The 20,174-nt window shown below is 41.3% G+C and overlaps 1 protein-coding gene across 1 annotated transcript in view; it reads right to left on the bottom strand.

The window, feature by feature from the left end:
* The window catches only part of LOC124712377, a 395,369-nt gene that overhangs the window by 124,995 nt on the left and 250,200 nt on the right, over positions 1-20,174 (bottom strand). The window contains exon 5 of the mRNA XM_047242672.1: positions 14,858-15,056. Coding sequence (XP_047098628.1) covers positions 14,858-15,056 — 199 coding nt within the window. The remainder of the gene's footprint in view (positions 1-14,857; positions 15,057-20,174) is intronic.

Genomic DNA, 20,174 nt, shown 5'->3' with positions numbered 1-20,174 from the left:
CTCTGAATAAATTGTAACTTGATATTTACAGGGCGCTTTCTGATTATAATTTTAAATCTGTTTAAAAAACAGGCTTTTAGAAATAAAATTTACATTTATTAAAAAAAAATTAATTTGTTTCATCGGTTACCAATTGGCAACTACTTCCACACTCACATAGAGTGATTAAATGTGTTAATGTTCTTGATGAATCGCTAGTAAATAAAGTAAATTCTAAAAAAAAAAGGTTTTGAAAGTAAATTCACGGTTCAAGGCGTAATCCTGATAATCAACATGTTGACGTCGTAACGGAAGGGGCAGTGTGTGTCCCCGTAGCAGAGCTAAAATCGTGACTGTATCGTAAATATGTAAAAGAAAAACATATTCAGTCAATATCTTCATCTGCACGGAAAGTATGTCCACATTTTTTCCATGAGACCATAACACCAGGTACCACCTAGTTGGCTAAATCAACGCTACCTTCATTTTTCAAGTACTAAAACGGTCTTTTATTGTCAATGAAAAATAAACGTAACTTTCATTTCAAACGTTTTTGTTTTGAGAAGAATGATGATATTGAAAGTTATTAACCTTTTCCAGTGATCAGACGTGTCAAAAATATTTTTATGGATACTTATGTTTACTAACTCATAGTTCACGTGCGATCATTAAAATAGTGAATAAAGAGCTACTGAATTTGGTGGCCATCATTTTCAGCTACTGAATGATTTGTGGTAAGTATGAGATTCACTGTCAGCTACAACGTCCCCTGTAAATAATAAAACCAATGATAATAGGCAAATGGCCTCATTATAATCTAACACAATGACGTTAAGAGAAAACTAGCGAAAACCAGTCATTTTATCCAACATTTTGGCATTTGAAGAATGGAACAATGGCACGTCAAGAAAAGATTTAAATTATCGTGTTTTATTTGAGGATTGTAATATGGGGATTCTTAAGTGTAGATATCGAAGTGAGCTTTAATGGGTCATCTATAGAGAAAAAGTTTTCGGTTAAACTCTTCGTATGTACGCCACAGAACCACAGTCAGCTTATAAAACGAGAAGGGCGTTGATTTCTTGAGAAAGCGTGCCATATAAGAAGAAACTAATAACGCCGTCTTGTTTCAATCTTTGACACATACATGTTTCGTTATGTACAATGTCGTATGGTACATATTTAGGTATGTAAAGTGCGCTGTTGGATGGGTGCAGAGATTTCACTATCAGATTCGTTGTGTGTTCTGGAAATCTATTGTATCACGTAAGTTTCAGTATTTCAGATCTTAACATGTTATTGCCTATTTACCTTCCTCTCATGAAGGTCTGATTGACTTTCTTGGAATCAGATGTTAGAAAATAGCGGATGAGGGATCTGCAACTGCGAAATATGTTTGAAGTTCCGAGAGCCGTTGCTGTTCGTAAACCAGCGCCACATATCTAAATCACTGCTTTTCACGGGTGAAACGCCAGAAAAACATTTCTTCACTTCCTGAGGAATCAGTTGGTAATAGTGCTGAACTGTATTTAAGTTTTTGCACAGAATGTATCGCAATTAATAACAAAATATTACACGAGTGACAGCATACGATACCAGAAGGAATGGTGGCTGGGAAGAGTACCAGAGGCCGAAGATAAGTTAATTGACGACATCAAGAAAAATGCATTTTGCGCAAGTACAAAAACGATGGGGCAAAACCGAAAGGAGCAGAGGATGCTCACTCTACAGTGATGTACCTATTTAATTGACAAAAATCACCATCATCATCGTCGAAACGTTCTGTCAGGTCAACTTGTTTCGTGACCCCTGACGCACTCAGCAGATACGATTAAACACGGCTTACTAAGATTATTAAGTGATTCGATAGGAAGTGAAGGAATGTTTTTCTAGCGTCTCATGAGCTCTCAGGCAGTATTTTGTTATGTGTACCGCTAATATATGAACAATGTGATAGCCTCTACACCCGAAGTCCCTTTTTAACAAAAGTTGTCGCATTTCCTTTTTGTCGTCCCAGTAGGCACACTCAACGCTCTATAGCAGTCTTATTTTATTTCTGGAAGACACTTTTCCTGTATAAAACGGTTTAAACTGGGTAGGCGAACTAAAAACGGCGTGCTATCACATTCTTCACGCAAGAAAAATAAACCAGAAATAACGACACTGGTTGAAAAGTTATTATACATTTACAAAAATCATTTTTTCAGCTGAGCGAGATAGCCTTCCGGGACCACTGGCATCTTCATTTGAACATTTCCGGTTATGTGATCTGACTATCACGTTCTTGTAGGACACCAAACTGAATTCTTTACAGACCCAAATATGAAGCTGTAACTTCCTCCACCTTCCTTGAAACTCTAGTCTAAAAATTACGATACCTTTTTCACAATACCCCTTGTGACTCTATATTACTCATTTTAAAGTAAGTTATTACAATCAGCTATTTAACCCGTCGTGATAAACAAAGGTGACATTTGCTATAGAAATAATTTATAGCAGGCCCCCACTTACAAAGAAATACCCTTGTGAAAATGTTAGCTGCGGCGACAACAGCTGAAACACAAAACTCAAACAACATACAACAATAAAGACAATTATGCAAGTACTGCAAGTACTAACGATTACAAATTACTAAGATGCGCAGTGTTCAGCACTGTTCTTAGAACTAAATGTTTGCTATAATTACATAACACTAAAAAATGTCAGCTTTCTTTTCCTGTGGACAGAAATCACTTTCAAATCAAAGAAAATTTTCAGTATTCTAGCATAAATTCGCTTCAGAAAAAAATCAGTGCAGTGAATGTATAACTGTATTTATTCCTAAATTTTGTGTCGATGAAGCATCAGTACTAGCGTTGAAGAGCTGAGACAAGTAATGTATTCAATGTAAGATGCAGAAATCTTCCATATACTTATTCCGACTCTCTCTCTGTATTTGGCTTTCAGAATCTTGAACAAATAAGAAAACTTAAAGGGCCTACAGCACTGTTTGTTATTCACTTCTCGTCTTCGAGACCACCATCAAATTGCCAACAATCATCTCCATGTGGATATCAAATATGTTGAATGCAGTAACTGATTTGCTTTTATGAACACCTGTAATCCCCTTTTATTTTTATTTCTTTTCTACAGCAAAGGATAATTCCTACGTTGCAATCTAGTCTTCCTATGATTTATCGCCTGAAAGACGATCTGTTATAAAACCCAAAAATACAGGCAAAATAACAAGAAATATCCACACTGAGAACTTAAAAAGAGTTTCAAAAGCGATGCAGTAAATATATACAAATTATTTTAAAAGAATATAACTGTACAGAACAAGCTTGCACACACAGAAAGGATTGTGAATCAAAGTGTACTTAAAAAATATGCGCCGGACTGGATTAAAAGTAAACAACAGCTTCTACTGGAAAGATACATAAGGACAGACATACTTGAATGTACAGTATTACATTGGCACTAATGTTACGTTCTCTACTGAATATGAAAATTTGCAAGTAATCAACACTACAAACTGTGTCAGCATAGGTGTTGTGGGAAAATATGTGTAAAAATCAATACGTGAATTGCAAGCATGAAATGTCTAATTGTGAGCACACTGTCCAGATAAACTATTAAAATACACAGACGGAAGTCTATTATTCATAAAAGTGTTTTTCAATGTGTGCGCTTTTTTAATGGATACAGTACAGATTAATACACTGCTAAATGTGTTGAAGTGCTGCATGTCTATTTTAAACACAAGAAACAATTTATGTAAGCAGTTATTCAGTTTTGATTGAGTTACAATGAAAGCTTTGTATATTAGCATTCTAGCAGTATGTTATTACAATCTACGATACTATGGAACAGATTTGTTTCCACCCAAAAGTAAATATTAATGTGGAATTGAGATTGAGGAACGGGCTATGAACATAACACGAAGAAACCTGTGCGGCAGAGGTTGACGATTCATTGTTCCATAATATCGTAAACTCTAAGAGACAGAAAAGAGACAGTGACCGAACTTTGCACAGAGAACTACAACATTTCATCAGTAATATTACTCTTACGTTGTTTAAGTAATGCTAATGGCAGATTACACTTGTGTAAAGGAAATTCTTCTTTGAATAAATGAAAACCTATACTGAAGCATTTACTACAAATAATCACAGAAAGAAGAGTAATAGCTTTTGTTTCAAATTGTGGTGACATGCTTTTCAGAAGTGTAGGGAAAGTCTACTCAAGGCACAATCCCATACATCAGGTAAAAAATTCACCCTCTTTGTTTTGTGTTTAAGCCGATATTAACTGCACGTACGTGTCAAAAATGCATCCTTATAATACAAACATTATGAGCAATCCTAACATTACAAAGATGGCATAGAATTAGAAAAGGAACAGGAAGATTGTAGTGTTAGCTGATTCGAAATTGTCGGAGGATAAGAGGTAAAGAAATGTCAATGGGTTCTACCTTGGCCCAGTTGATAATGCTTTTTGGAGGAAGGTGTGCTGTCTGGATTAGGCTTCTATTAAATTGCAGTGCTATTTCAACAGAAGATCTTTATTATGTGTACTAAAAAGCGGATGGATTTCTGCTTAATTTGAAATCTGAGTTAGTGCTTGTGTAGGTGGACCTGTTGAATCTGTTCAACATCTGGCTGAAACGACCCGTCTCAGTGATTTGATTTGAATGGAAGTATACGTACAAAATGGGGAATTTCTTTTAGTAAAATAAATAGACGCTACCAGTACATAATAATCAGATAATTATTCACAAAATCCAAACATGAATATGCATGTGAACTGCGGGATAAGAAGTAAATCGAACTAACCAAACCTAGTTTACCCAATACTTATTTCGCAGACTGTGTGATCAGTTAATTCTCCATGGGACAATTTATGTCGCTCCATAGCTGACATCGTATGGGTTGGGTATCTGCCCCAAGATTGTCATAGAACTTTTCGTATAAATGGGCTCATGTAATTGTTTTTATACGTGTTCGTACATTAAGTAGACGAAAGTTAAGCGCCCGTCGCCTTTTTCACTGTTACTTTCTCATTTCGTATAGTATCTTGTAATCTTCCATATTGGAATCATGCTGGTAGTTATGTGATAGTTTTACCATGGAACTTTGTCTTCATTTGACAGTGAATGACGTAAAGTATGTTCAGACACGATATGACAGTTGATCGAATTATTTCGAAGGATGGTTAAATCGTGATTTCAGCCGGCTGGTAGACGACGATATTGGATTTTGACTTCTATATGTATTTTAGGCGCTTCATACACGTACATCGCAAACCACGATTAAGTTTATAATTAATAATAAATGTAGCGCAACAGTCCTGAGATAAAATAGCTGACGTCGTAAGAACTCACAACATCCGTTGACCTTTGGTCAAACAGTGTTGTTACCAAAACTAAGAGCACTCCACTCTTGCCTACCTGTGTAAACTTCGTCGTCTCCGAAGGACTACAGCAACCTACTTCCATTTAAATTTACTTACTGCAATCATCACTTAGTCTTCTACAAATGTCCCCCACAATTCCCGACGCACTTCCTTCCATTATCAAACTGATGATTCCTTAACGCTTCAGGGTGTGTCCTACCAACGAATCGCTTCGTTTAATCAAGTTGTGCCATAACGTTTTTTATTTCCCAAGTCACTTCAGTACCTCCTCATTAGCTACTCGATCTGCAAATCTAATCTCCAGCATTCTTATGTAGCATCACATTTCAAAAGCTTCCATTCTCTTCTTGTCTGGACTGTTTATCGTCCACGTTTCACTTCCGTGCATGACTACAAGCCACACAAATGCCTTCAGGAAAAACACTTAAACTTATGTATTAAGAAATTCCTGTAATTTTCGGATGCTCTTTTCTTGCTGTAACTAGTCTACATTTTATATTCCTTCTACTCCGGCCATCATCAGTTATTTCGCTACCCAAATAGCACAACTCATCAACTACTTTTGGTGTATCCAAATAAAATTTCATGAGCTCTCATAAGCATATACAGTTGCCACTTAAGTTAAAATATTCGCAATCGCCTTGAAAAGACAGTAATTTGAAGTATCTCTCATTTAGTATGCTTCACAAGTCATTTTTGCTTTTAAACCAAATAGTTTTATATGTTGCAAAGTCCAGTGGATTCTTTTCATAGTAATTTATGTGCCACATTACGTTATGAAAGCACGAGAATTGTACTGGTATTGGATGTCCATACCAGTAGGAATCATGTGTCTACATACGTGTTTTGCAAATGCAATGAAAGAAGAGTAACGATTTGTTTAACGGCAAAACTAGGAACAAGACGGTACTGGAAGAAGTGAAACAATTCTCCGATCTAGGATGTAAGATTAAACAGGACTGCCTGAACAAGAAAGGTCTCAGAAATCGATGGATACAGGTGAAGAAAGCCTTCTGGATTACGTGGTCTCTATTGGCACTAGAAATTCATGTGGAAGCAAGGAACAAGTTTATGAATACGTCTGGAGAACATCAATGTATCGAACTGTAACGCGAACGAACAAACTGGACGCATCTAAAATGTGATAGTAAGAACAACGTTAAAAATGAAGCGCGGCAGGTAGAGTATGAAATGAAGAACAAAAATCTGCTGTTTTGTGGGCGTAGAGCGTCAGTGAGCGCACTGTATTTGAATACAAAGGTTATCAGCCAGTGCTCACACATACTGTGTATTGGCTAAACCAGTTGCAATGCTTCAGGTATTTTCAGTAGCCTGTCAGGTCTCTAGCAGGAGTCTGGGGTAATCGCTCACTTCTACTGAGCAGTAACATGGTATATTGAAAATAACTTAAGTGTCGGAAGCTTAGTCAAGAAACGATATATGTGAGCATCGAGTGATAACACCTGCAGTTAAAATCAATAGGTGCGGAGAGGGGACAGGTTAGTAAGACGTCTGGCACGGCATCCAGGAATGGTTAAAATGGTGCTGGAAGGAATATAACGGAGGAAAATAACAGAGACTGACCAAGACTGAAATATGAAAAATAGATTACAGACGATGATGTTTGTAGCAATTAGTCAGAAAAGCAAAGATGGTGGGAACATCAAACCAATGCAAGGAATGACGACTTAAGCAAAAGTATGAACACATAATTATGCGAATATGGTTCTGCTTTGATGAAACAGAATTTCTTCTTTAACACCCATTCGTAACTTCGTCAGTGGTTCAGTTTAATTGCCTATCAAAAACGTGTAAAAGCAATGCAAGAAACTATATACAGTCCTGTGGTTTTAGTACTTACGTTCATAACATTATTAACAAACATTATTGACAAAATATACGAGTAATATCACATACTGATGTTTGTGTAGCTGCCTGTCATTTGCAGAACAGCTGGTATTTTGCTCCAGTTAGTCATCTGCAACTAATCAGAATTTCTCAGTAGTATGTGACTGAAATGTTAAGCCTGAAATGAGAATATAGCATTTCTCCGCTTTGCGTGTTAAATTATAGTATTGCCATTGTCTTACGGTCTGCTGTCAACACTGATTCGTTAATGAAGCCTTAACCATAGTTTGCTATGTTAATGTAGTAGCTTAATGAGTATAAAAGAAGAATTTATGATTGATCAAGGCACAACACTGTTTCGATAAATATACAAGGTGATTTTTTCCACCGTGTACAAGCTGTATAAACTGATCGATGAGAGGATACGGAACAAAAATGTCTAATGAACTTATGTCCGGAAATGTATGGTCACCATGTTAGAGATCATTTATTCAATCAGACTTTGTTGGAGAGGCTGAGGCCTAATACGAAGTGTACTATGCAGTTAGAGTTACAGTATGCATTGTTTCCTCCTAGAGGGTGGTATTGTTCCTCAAACGTTATGCCCTAGCGCCCTCTACTGCCATAGTAATTGGTAATGTGCCCGATTCACTTCTCCTGCTGACTCACCTTGTAGTGGATGTGATACAGCATTGTACAAATGGTATTTTCATACGGAAAGGCAAATGAAGCGGGAGGCGGGCAGCAAGGTTGTGTCAGAACACCTATCCCCGCCGACATCAACCACAGCATTCAATGTCTGCAACAGTGTTTCGCAGTTTGTCTGAGACAGGGTCGCTTCAGGAAGCAGGAATCATGTAGGACGTATCAGAAATGTTCGGACACCAGACTTGGAGGAAAATGAAATGAACACTGTGGAAGACGGCCGCCGTGTCAGTTCCAGGCAGTTGGCCCGCCAGTACAGGGTAAGCCAGACGGTCGTGTGGAACATTCTCCATGACAATTGTTCAAAAAATGGTTCAATTGCTCTGAGCACTATGGGACTTAACAGCTGTGGTCATCAGTCCCCTAGAACCTAGAACTACTTCAACCTAACTAACCTAAGGACATCACACACATCCATGCCCGAGGCAGGATTCGAACCTGACAATTGTTACTACCCTTAATACCTACAGGGCTTACTAGCGACAGACTTTCCCCATTGGAAGCAGTTTTGTCACTGGTTTCTTAACAAGGCAACCACGAATCCGGGATTTGTGTCATCCATCCTATTCATAGATGAGGCCACTATTACGCGGAATGGTATCTTCAGCTTTCATAAAAGCCATCTGTGGGATAGTATGCAGGACCATCATGGTATGGTAACAGCGAATCATCAGCATCGGAGCAGTTGGAAGTGTGGTCCGGGATTATTGGCGACCTTATTTCGGGACCAGTCTACGTTCCACGTCGCCTAACAGGCTGGAACTATAGGCGTTTCTTGCGGATGACTTTGCCTTTCCTGCTGGAAGAAGTGACACTGACGATTCGAAGGGTTATGTGGCTGCTGCATGCTGCTGCTCTAGCCCACTTGGCCCTGGTCGATGAATCTGACAGGGGCGGTGGGGAGGGGGGGGGAGGGGGGGGAGGTTGCATGGCCTGCTCGTTGGCTGGATCTCAATCCATCTGATTTCTTGTTATGGGGCCATTTGAAAAGTATCGTGATGCAGAGCCCATTCCAGATGTGGAGACACTGGATCAGCGTATTCATGCTGCCTTTGACACTGTTCGGATGCAGACTGGCCGATGTGAAAGTGTGAGACAGAATGTTCTACGGCGCGTACACGCATACGTTGACGCACGTGGAAACCATTTTAACACATTCTATAACTGTGGCTGCATGGTTCAGTGCTTAATGGAGTGCAGTCTCTGTAACAATGTATGACTGAATGAATGGTCTCTAGGATGGAATCCATGCATTTCCGGACATAAGTTCATTAGACCTATTTTGGTCCGTATCCTGTCACGGATCAGTCCGTAGAGTTTGTACACGGTGGTAAAAATCACCCTGTCTGTTTGAAAGTTTCAACCACAATATGAAAAAATATGAGATGAACGAGCTGCATATACTGGTGATACTTCTATACTAAAACAACATAGAAATTGCGGAAGTGACCGTGAGATCATGAGATCGATCTAATGCAGTGAGGGAAGGGCTACTGACGCTGAATGTTTTTTTCTCTGCATGTGATTACGAAAATTGCTACCGAAAATGGCAATAAACAATTAACAAAGTACCGAGACAGATTGGCGCATCACGCTGTATACAGCACAGCATAATTGTTATTGTTATTATTATTATTATTATTAAGAAGGTGTTCACATCAACTCGTACAGAGAGAGACACCTGAAAATGAAGCTTTTAGTGCAGTAGAGTGCTTTTCTTACTTTCTGACACGTAAGGTGGTGGTATGTATAGACACCCAAGTGGAAGTGCGCAGCAAGTTTTTCACTGTTGTATATGGGCTGTAGGAAGAGCTTTCTAAGAATGTACGTTTGGGTCACAGAATGGTGTATAATGGACTGTGGGTAAATCGGAAAAGAAGATAATCGAAGCGTTCGAAACGTGGTGTAATGAAAGGAAACTGAAAATTAGGTGGACTGGTAAGGTAAGAACTTGCATTCTCCGCAGAAACGGAGAGGAGAGATACGCAAAGCGAACTCTAATCGCGGACCGACATGCAGGCTCACTAGTCAGTCCATAATCGGTTTGAACCAAAATGTTTAACGGATATTGGCCAGCAAAATGTATATCTAGAGACATTTTCGTGGTGTATGAATTCTGTTTCGCCCTCTACCGCTACGTTCTTTGCAACTGTAAATGCCAGACGGCTCTGGGTTCTAAAAGCTTCCAGCAGAGTTATAAACGTTACCAGCCAGTGACAAAAACTGGTAAAAATGTTGGAAATTATCCGGCTGTACCGAAACGTTTCATGCTGGCCAGTAAAATAGTATATATAGCTGTCACAGATGATGATCATAAAAATAAAAATTCCGTGGTCCAGTCGCTCAATAGGACGCGACTACGACAGCCTGCTTGTCCCTCATCGACTCCAGTTTAACGTGGAATTCGAATCGTGTCGTTTCTGACGAATCTTCGCATCCCCGAAAGGTGAAACCAATTAAATTGAAAACTTATGTGACCCGAACATGGTTCGATCACCGGCCTTTCGGTTTCCAGGCAAGCCCATTACCGCTAGACTGACAGTCCACCTCCAACGCTCTTGACGAAACTAACTTGAGTGACGCCCTTCCAACTCACCAACCGGTAAGCCAGTATCCTAGGTACCTTCCTCAGAACAGAGGAGGTGTCTGGAGGGAGCTGAAATCTGGACAACGTGCGTGAGTAGCTCGTGACCACGGAACTGTGTCAACTGGATAAAATCGGATGCAGTACCCGAAACACTTTTTCGCAGAGAAGTTTGCCTACCTATCCAAAGCTCAAACCAAAACACGCAGATGACTTTATAGGCTTTAGTCGTGTAGAGCAGGGCCGGCTACTGCGTGCTGAACTTCCCGCATGCTGCGCTTACGGGCCGCGGGCACGCCAAGGACCGGCCTGTCATTCGGCTTTACTCTGCCCTTCTCGGAAGTATCCGGAACAGCGTGACATTTTATTTAGCATTGTGTGCGGCATTCTGCAGTCGGCACAACTCTCCGAGTTTGGCAGAATCGTGGTGTCAGAGCTGTTTACATTTTGCTATTTGTTCGTGGTACGACGGACGTTCACAAGTCCAGTAACTGTTTGCGATCTATTGTCGCAATCCCTTAAAATCAGTGGTAATGACAGAATAGAGGGATGATGTTTCCCAAATCGCATAAGTGACGAGTACTGCTTATCTGCTGAGAAATAACTTTATAGTACCACGCAGAAGGAATTTAAACATTTAGATGGCAATCAAAGCGCAAAAAATTATAACGATCGACGGACGGGATTCTTGGTTTTGTAAATCAAGAGGCACTTTGTGCTAAAATTGGAGGCATCGAGCACTTGAAGAAATTGGTGGTACGAATGGTTAAATTTCTGAAGTTGCACCCATTATTCTGGTTTCAGTTGTAACAGTTTTCAATGGAGATGAACGAAGAGTACAGAGACTTCATGTATTACTGTAAAGTGCATTGTTTAAGTCATGCCATCTGGAATGATTTTTCGATTTAAATCTCGCTATTGTTAAATTTATGAAAGAAAAACGAGTGCAGGAACGAAAATTAGAGCATCCAGAACGGAATGATGACTCTGCTTTTCAAGTGCACCTGACAGCGCACTGCCGAGAGTAAGTCATTGCAAGGTAACTTCTTTCTTATTTGATGAGGGTGTATTTAAAAATAAAATCGCTTTGTAGAAGGACACATTCTGACAGAGACAATCCAGCTCCGTAAGCTCACTGGATTTAAAGAAAGGGGCAGGTTTGAAGAATTCATTGTGGCCTTGCAGATATTACAACGACATTTTCATGAAGTTTTTGACGACACTGTCAATCTTACATCTGTTTTCGAGACCATTCGCTGTTTCCGTTGAAAGCACCCCTGTGCTTGTGCAGGCGTAAATGATTGCCCTGCAAGGTAAATCCAGCCTTAATCATACAGATCTTTTTACGTTAAAACTGTCCAGCACATTTGATTTTGTCAGGCAGATTTTTCAGCTCTCAGTAAAGAGTTCGCAGAAGTGCTACAATATTAGGAGTGACACATTTATGTGAAAGATCTTTTTTCGATTATGAATTATGATTATGTGGCAACTTGAGAGCGAAACTCTGAAATCGTCTGCATCTGTCCGTATGCCGACTGTTTGAAGCAAACAAAAATTGTCTATTCAGAGTGTCAAAATTTTTTATTAATACTGAAAACTTGTTTTGTTTGTGATCTCTCTTGTTGAGAAATGTTAACACAAAACCTGGTCATATATGCAGCACGACTGCCCTGCCATATAATGCGGCGCGTTCGCTGTTTTCCCCTCTTCCACCATCCTCGCGCTCAGATATCGTGGCGTGGCGGTGGGAAAAATGTGAAGCAAGGCTGAGCATTTTAGCACTTGGGCCCGGGCATGATCCGCGTGCCGATATCTTGGCCATCCCTAGTGTAGAACAACTAAAGCTCTATAAGCTACGTTTATTACTGGTGTAACAGGGAATCTGATAAAACGTAAATCACATACAAAACTCACACGACAATCTACACGTACTCGCTGATTTTGTAAAGAAACTGACCTGTCCAACGTGATCTCTCACGTCTGCTCGGATGGCTGATTAATGGTTGTTGCTTTAGGGTACTGACCTGAGTTCTTGAGTCCATTTTTTGCGTGACATTTCGACAACTGAGATAGTCATATCCTTTAGATGATGCATGCTTCCTTATTATGCGTACCTGCCCCCTGGGTTCCGAACAGACTGTGAAGTGCTGTAAGGGTACCACCACTATTTATAGCCGAGTTCGACTTCTGGTGCCCTCTACAGTTTTTTATGTTATTATGGTTTTCAGAACGTGCACTACTAGTTTGTGAAACACTCATTCTCTCAGCGTTTTGCAGCTCTGGTAGAGCTGTATGGCTAGCCATTCTTCATAAACTGATTGCCTGATCCCCAGCCTCTCTGCAAACGAAACCTTCGTCCCAGTTTGCTAGCTTTTCCCATTTATTTATTGCGATAAAATCCTGAATTCCACTGTCCCAGAAGTTTGGCGTCTGCACCACGATACTGGTCCCGTCATATTTCATTTCTTAATTATGCACGAGGCAGCGCAAGATGCCATCTAATTCACTTGGTTCCTTTTATTCGGGTTTCTCGCAGATGTTCCTTGCACATCTCCTCCACTGTTAATGCATATGAGATGTTACTGGAACGAAACGCTGCTGTTGTCTGAGGAGAGTTCTTCCGTGCATAGCAACAATGATAAATTCCCCATCATTGACGTATCCTCACCGCCATACATGAACTGTCACTGATGGCAGCATTATGCGCTAGCAGTCCTAATCCCGTCTAGAGCGTCCCACAGATATTTTGCTGGCTTGCCGTGACACTTACTTCCCAGATAATAAATAATAATAATAATAATAGCGTATGATCCAACGGATTGGTGCAAATCTTTCAACTGGACGGCATTTCGGTGGCTTGTGTGTCCCCAACCTATATTATTAATTCTACCAGGGAATGGAGGCCCATAGTTTTAAGTGCAGTTCGTCCCACGTGTCTTTTCAGGCGAATCTTCGCATCATTGGCAGGCGAAGGCTAGATTAACCACAGACTGATATACTCAATGCTCCGACTGGGATTTGATCCCACGACTGTCGGTTCGAAATCAAACGTTTATTCACTAGACCATCAGGACCGATATCTCATAAATGGGACCAGAGACACACAGACTTACGGACAGCATAGTGGACCCACAGTGTACGTATCATCAGTAAAAACTAAGCAAATAAACCTTTCGTAGAGGTGACAGCAGAGCTGTTTGTGTGATGATGATCACGCAAGCTATAGCAGCGGAGACAGTCCACCTCTTCTCCTTCCTCCCCCCCCCCCCCCCCAAAGAAATACAGCTTTCCACACAAGAGCAGATTTCTGCAATGGGCCAGAGGCGCGAACCAGTTCCACAGATATTTTTGACGGAACTGGTCCGTCGATCTCGGATCCCTCGTTTTCTATTGGAGTGCAGGCTCCGCAGGTCGGGCCTAAGTCTCTCAGATCTGCGCGAAGGCCGGGTCTCTTCGTACGTCTGATTTTCGCGCCTCATCTGCGGACCCAAAACAGTAAGTTAGTAGGGACGATAATGGGATGGAAATTGTGGCAGTCGACGCCAGTTTGTATTGTAACATTCATACTTTTCTCGACAGACAAGTCGCACAAGATGGATAACAATGGATTGAAGAAAGGCGACAGTCCAGGTGTATTGATCTGATTCAGAACTCAGAGTCGGGGGCATTCATCTCAGAATCGTGCAGGTTCGATATGTTTTGACGAGGAAGCTCCTGATCCTTTGCAAAATAATTCACAAGACCTGCAAAATAATGGACATAATACAGTTATGTGTAATACAATGATGAACACAGTACTAGCAAATCACTACTGGCACTCGCCATAGGTTTGGTTTATACAACATATCCCCCCTCCCCCCTCTTTCGGAGATCTGCATGTTTCTGAGCTCTCTTCTCATTTTGTAGCTTAGATTTTACTACCCTTTGTTCCATAGTCGGATGTAAAAATACACTATTCTTTGTTCAAGAGGCAGGATCGCCGATTCCGAGAACTGCAGGTAACAGCCCCCGCATTGGGTCTCCACTAACGCACAGGCGAGACCTGCAGGATTTCCTAAATCCTTCTGGAATATCTGTGGCCCGTCGCTAAAATCCGCTCGTGTTTGGCCAGCTAGTGCAAGTATTGTATAGAGGGTGGGGCATCACATATTGAATATCGTCATGAAAGTGACGGAAGACACACTGTGAGAGTGAGAAAGACTTTCCTCATAGTCCCGTATGTACATGCGGTAGAGGGCGTGTGTTTCCCCTGTGCACCCTACCCCAGTGGTAGATGTGTAGGTAGGTATGTACAGTAGGGTAGAGTGGAGCGCCCACAGGGAGCCGGATAGGCAACCAGCGACCCACCTCTGTAGCGCGGGTCCTGGGCACGCAGGCGCGCGTACTGCTCGGCCGTCATGCAGGTGCACTGCGGCTCGCGAGAGCGCGACGGGCTGGCCGGCGTCGACAGCGGTTTGCGCTTCGCCTTCAGCTTCTGCTTGCTCGGCGGCTCCAGCTTCAGCGAGTACGACGACGACGCCTTGCGTGAGAACTTGAACGACGGCGACTGCGGGAAAGTGTCAGTAAACGTTACGATGTGAAATGTGTCAACTGAACAAACATGAAACATGTATTTATAAAAAGATTAAAAAAGTTATATCGCTACAAGCTGGCTGTTTAAGGTACATTTTCTGTATAAAAGAGTAATTATTTCTACTAGTATCACCTGTGGTCGAAATTCGACCAATTGTGATCATATAGTAAAGAAAATAAATTTTTTTGATTACTTGGAATTTATTCGTATGCAGCTTCTTAGTTCTTAGCTGAACACTGTCTATACAAACAACAATAGAGTTATCAGTATCAATGTCCACATTATTGCTATTACTTAGTCAAAACAAAAATGGTATCTCTGTAGCTCTTCATCTTAACCTGTTAATGCTCTTCCTCGATGCTTAGCCTGGGGATGTCGTGGCTATTCAAAGTCTAGAAACTAAAAATTGAGAACATGCTTCAACTTTCGAGGTAACGGTGGCAAATGAACAAAACAAGAGTTCTGTTTACTTTTAGACAAAACTAAGCTAAGACACGACGCCAGTAAACAACGCTGTGCACAGCCTGTTTTGTTCCCGACAGCTTCGTTATGTTTTGTTTTCCAGTGCTGACGATTCAGGAGTCGTGAGATGCTAGCTATCCGGTATCCGCGTGTTAATGCAAATGAACCATGTAAATAAACATTAACGTCTCTAGAAGGCGATTTTATTAAACTCTGTTACTATCCTGAGTCATTTCTACCGTATCACATGATCCGCACGCAGGGCAGAAGTTGATAGCATTAAATTTTCGATGTTGACGTACAGAAGATCTTAATGCTTGATGAGAAGCAACCATTATGTCTTAACAGCTAAGCACAATTTTTCTCTTTGTGAATATCTTAATGCGTGATGAGAAGGTACCATTACCAGTCTTAACGGCTAAACACACTTTTTCTCTTTGGGCATATCTGAGGCAAAGTACCTACCGAATTATGCAAGTTTTCATTGGCCTCCTTGCATAATTAATATTAAAATCGATACTTAAATTTTGTTGTTCATGTGTTAGTATTATGATGACGTTTACTGCAAAAGTAATGCACAATTTTTGATGTTTTTACAGTACGCTGACACATTATTGAGAGACGAAATGTCATTTTTCCACATAATCTCCCTCTCTTTCGACTGTCTTACGCCACCACGGAACTGAAGAATGTAACCCTGCAGGCTGTATAGCAGGACCAGCACGACTGAGCCACTGTTTAGCCACTTTCAGAGGGCAATCACCATATTAAAATGTCGTTCCACAAAAAGTGTTCGTTTAATTTACTGAGCAAATGGTAATCGTATGGTGGCCGATTATGGCTGTAGGGTGCGTATTTCGATGTTTCAGTGCTGTCTGAGCAAGCTTTGTGGTGTCACTATCGGTTTTATCGCTGACATATGGTCGGATCTTTTTCAACCAAGTGTATCAATATTTTGCACAACCTCAATTCTCCTATTCCCTCTAGGACTGATAATTCATTCACTGTTTTGCGATTTTCACCCAAAATAAGATCGCGAATACGGTGCACATTACCAGGAATCTGTGCAGCACTCTGTCTCTCGCTGCGCGGAAGTCCCGAGTATTGGCATGTCCACTTTCAACAGGTATTCTGCTTGCCCGACGACTACCTGTCTTGTGGTCGAGAGCATCATCTCTGCATACCTTCTTCAACCTCTTGTGAATGTTTGCCAGTGTCTCGTACTCACAACACAGGAACTCTGTAGCCGCACAATGCTTAAGATGAACATCAAATGCAGTAACCACTTTGACGGACTGCAACGACAGCGCCATTTAAGGAAGCAGGCTGAATTAAATTTGAATACAAGCGAGAAGATCGTTTCTGTGACCTCCAAAGTTGTAGAAAAAAGTTGAATTTTTTAAATGTTGTACATTTCTTTCGGAGTGACCCTCGCATTCATTAATTCCTTTTTAGTATAGTAGGAGTCCTTAACTGATATGGACTGTTGATAATAGATTTCAAAAGTGAATAAGTGTACTGTGAGACAGTGGTTACTATCTCCAGCCGGTTAAAAAGATATCTGCAAGTTGTACGACTGTGAACCACACACGTAATTCTCATCACTTTCTTTGTGCAATGAGTACTTTCAACCTAAGTGATATGTTACCCGGAATATTATCACTTAAGACATCAGTGAATGGAAATCTGAAAAATATGACTTCCCTACCTCCAGACTTGGAAACCATACTTACGACAAATGTAGCCAAGCTACGGTTCTTCCACTTCCAGTTTTCACCAATATGCCAACGCAAGAACTTAGAACCTTCTACGGTCTTTACACGATTCATTATTAGTTGTGGATACAGTAGTTTACTAAGATGTGGGATACGTCTCACAGTACAAAACTAGACGAGCTGCATTTTTCAAGATTTACAGCTTGCCCAGAAAAAAAAGTATGAAATAAAATAATAATACAATTGCAGTACCTGAACTGTTACATGGAAGCGAGTTGTGAGTCACAGACAGAAAACATTAGAGGCAGATCTAAGCATTAGAGTGATATTTCTGAAAATTACGAAAATATGTAAAAGATCAGTCAAACTAAGGAAAAATGGTGCAGAGAAAAAGCTCGATATCTTTTGTCTTATTAAGAAATTTGAAGATAATTTAAGAAATCGGAATGAAGAAAATCTCTCAAAAAGTTTTGCGTCACTTCACACCTGTGAACGTGACTGGGCTTAGATTCACCGGGAGCAGGGAATGAAAGAAAAAGCCTTCTGCAAGAAATAATAGTAGAGGCGGCAGCCAAAATGTGGCTTTCAAGCGAGTATTTTAGGAAAGTGCTTTTCATCTGCAACGGAAGCTGCTATTCTAGCGTAATCATCGGAAGAACGGTGGTAATGTGAACTGGGTGACGGGTGCTTCAACATTCTGTTAAATACACGGCTGGTACTACAGCTCCACCGATTAACTTTCAGAGGGTAGTATGTAGAAAAGCAAGAAAAAAATTCCAGTATACATCGGCTCCAAAATGCGTACCTTAAGGCCTATGAATATTGGCTCATCTTCAGTACCGTGAAACACATATGATCTCCATGGAGGTACGTGCCATCTTTGCAACTAAATGAAAGATAGTTTGTTCTTCGCGATTGTGTTTCGCTTCTCTCATTTATGAAACATATTCAGTGGCGATTTCCAACGCTGTTAATCTACGTATGTTGTCGTGGAGATGTATTTACTCTGTCTCCATACTCCAGATGGCGTTTCTTCGACCACATTTGTTTCAACACTTCACTTGCCCTTTTCATTGTGTACTGATTCAACATGCAATTTTTACTCTCGTGTACAGGTTAATAAGACTAGGGACCGTTCCGAGCCATTCGACGAACTCTGAACGTGATCCAAGCAGCAAAGAGTGCATATGCTTTTTCAGCGTTTCTATTTCGTGTCCTCCTACTGCGTCATCACGGCGGCATGCGACGTGACTCATGCGTGAATAAAACGGCAAAGGGTTTCTCTAAGACCCACCAGTTCAGCAAAACCACTAATGGCACCCACCTACCATTATTAAGAATCTTATAAGTGTACCTGTGCAGACAGAACCCTTGACGAAGTCATATCCACTTGCAAACTGGCAACCCCTCCCACACTCTCCGATTCCAGACGGCCTACTATCAGGCGCAAGAGCAGCAGTGTAGCAGCGAAACAGCAGGCGACTGGGATTCTCGTCTCGGGTTCAGTCTGTACACGGACATTTTTAATGTGCTCACTAAAGGAGGTTGGGTAGCGTCCAGGGTTTTGCCAAACGGTGGGGGGCCTTCGAAAAATACTTTGCCATTTTGTTGACGGATGTGTCAATGTCGTTTCATCCTCTGGTCATACGACAGGAGGACACAAAACAAGGGAGATGAAAAAGAAAGCACCCTTTGCTTCTTCTGATTACTTTCAAATTTCACCGAATGGTGTTGAACCGTACCTAGTGGTTCCAACCTGTATACAAAAGCAAAAACTGCGGTCGGATCACGGTTAATGCAAATACAGTGATTAGAGAAGCTGAAAAGTCAGAGGGGGTCAACAGTGTCAAGAGTTGTCAAGAACGGCATCCTGTTGCCCATCGCACTGTGAATTGTCGTTTTAGACAGTGAAATGTGTGGGAATCAACGCCCCAGGGAAAAGGGTGGTTCCACTGAGTTCCTTTATGCCAACCTCTCATTCTTTTTCGTACTGATTCTGAGCGGCGGTGTCGCTGGAATGTTTTCCTCTGCCACGGTTTGAATGCAGCGCTGGGCGCCACGGTTCTGATCTCCATCGCAGAGGCGTCAAAAGAATGGGTGAAAAGTGGGTAAGAGGGGACGTGACAAACCTCCCATCGTCTGACACGTCGATGGTGGTGTTGGGCATAGTTGTGGTGAATTTTTGTGTACCAATGTGATATCATTAACCCACCTCACACGTTACATGAATCTCTGAGTTGGGACTTTTTTTTCACATGTGTCGACACCTTGCTGTTTGAAGCGTCGTAAGCCCGAAAGACGACGTCGCAGAGTACCACGCTTTTAGGTGATAAAAGACAGCAAATCAACACCCACAGCAGTAGTTCAGGTATACGTGTCTATATCGCAAGCAGAGGATGAAGAGAGAGAGGAAGTACGTGAGATCACTGAATGGATAATTCAGTACGTACGTAAAGGGAGTTCAAAATCTAAGTCATGAGGGATTGGAATGAGGCTGTAGGGGAAGGAGCAGAATAAAAGGTTACGGGAAAATATGTGCTTGGTAGTAGCAATGAGAGTGGAGAATGACTAATTGGGTTTTGTAATATATACTCCTGGAAATTGAAATAAGAACACCGTGAATTCATTGTCCCAGGAAGGGGAAACTTTATTGACACATTCCTGGGGTCAGATACATCACATGATCACACTGACAGAACCACAGGCACATAGACACAGGCAACAGAGCACGCACAATGTCGGCACTAGTACAGTGTATATCCATTTTTCGCAGCAATGCAGGCTGCTATTCTCCCATGGAGACGATCGTAGAGATGCTGGATGTAGTCCTGTGGAACGGCTTGCCGTGCCATTCCCACCTGGCGCCTCAGTTCGACCAGCGTTCGTGCTGGACGTGCAGACCGCGTGAGACGAC

The sequence above is a fragment of the Schistocerca piceifrons genome, chromosome 8 (assembly GCF_021461385.2).
Source record: "Schistocerca piceifrons isolate TAMUIC-IGC-003096 chromosome 8, iqSchPice1.1, whole genome shotgun sequence".
Classification (NCBI taxonomy): Eukaryota; Metazoa; Arthropoda; class Insecta; order Orthoptera; family Acrididae; genus Schistocerca; species Schistocerca piceifrons.
Note: the sequence above shows the minus strand (reverse complement) of the source record. Positions and strands in the feature narration are given on the sequence as shown.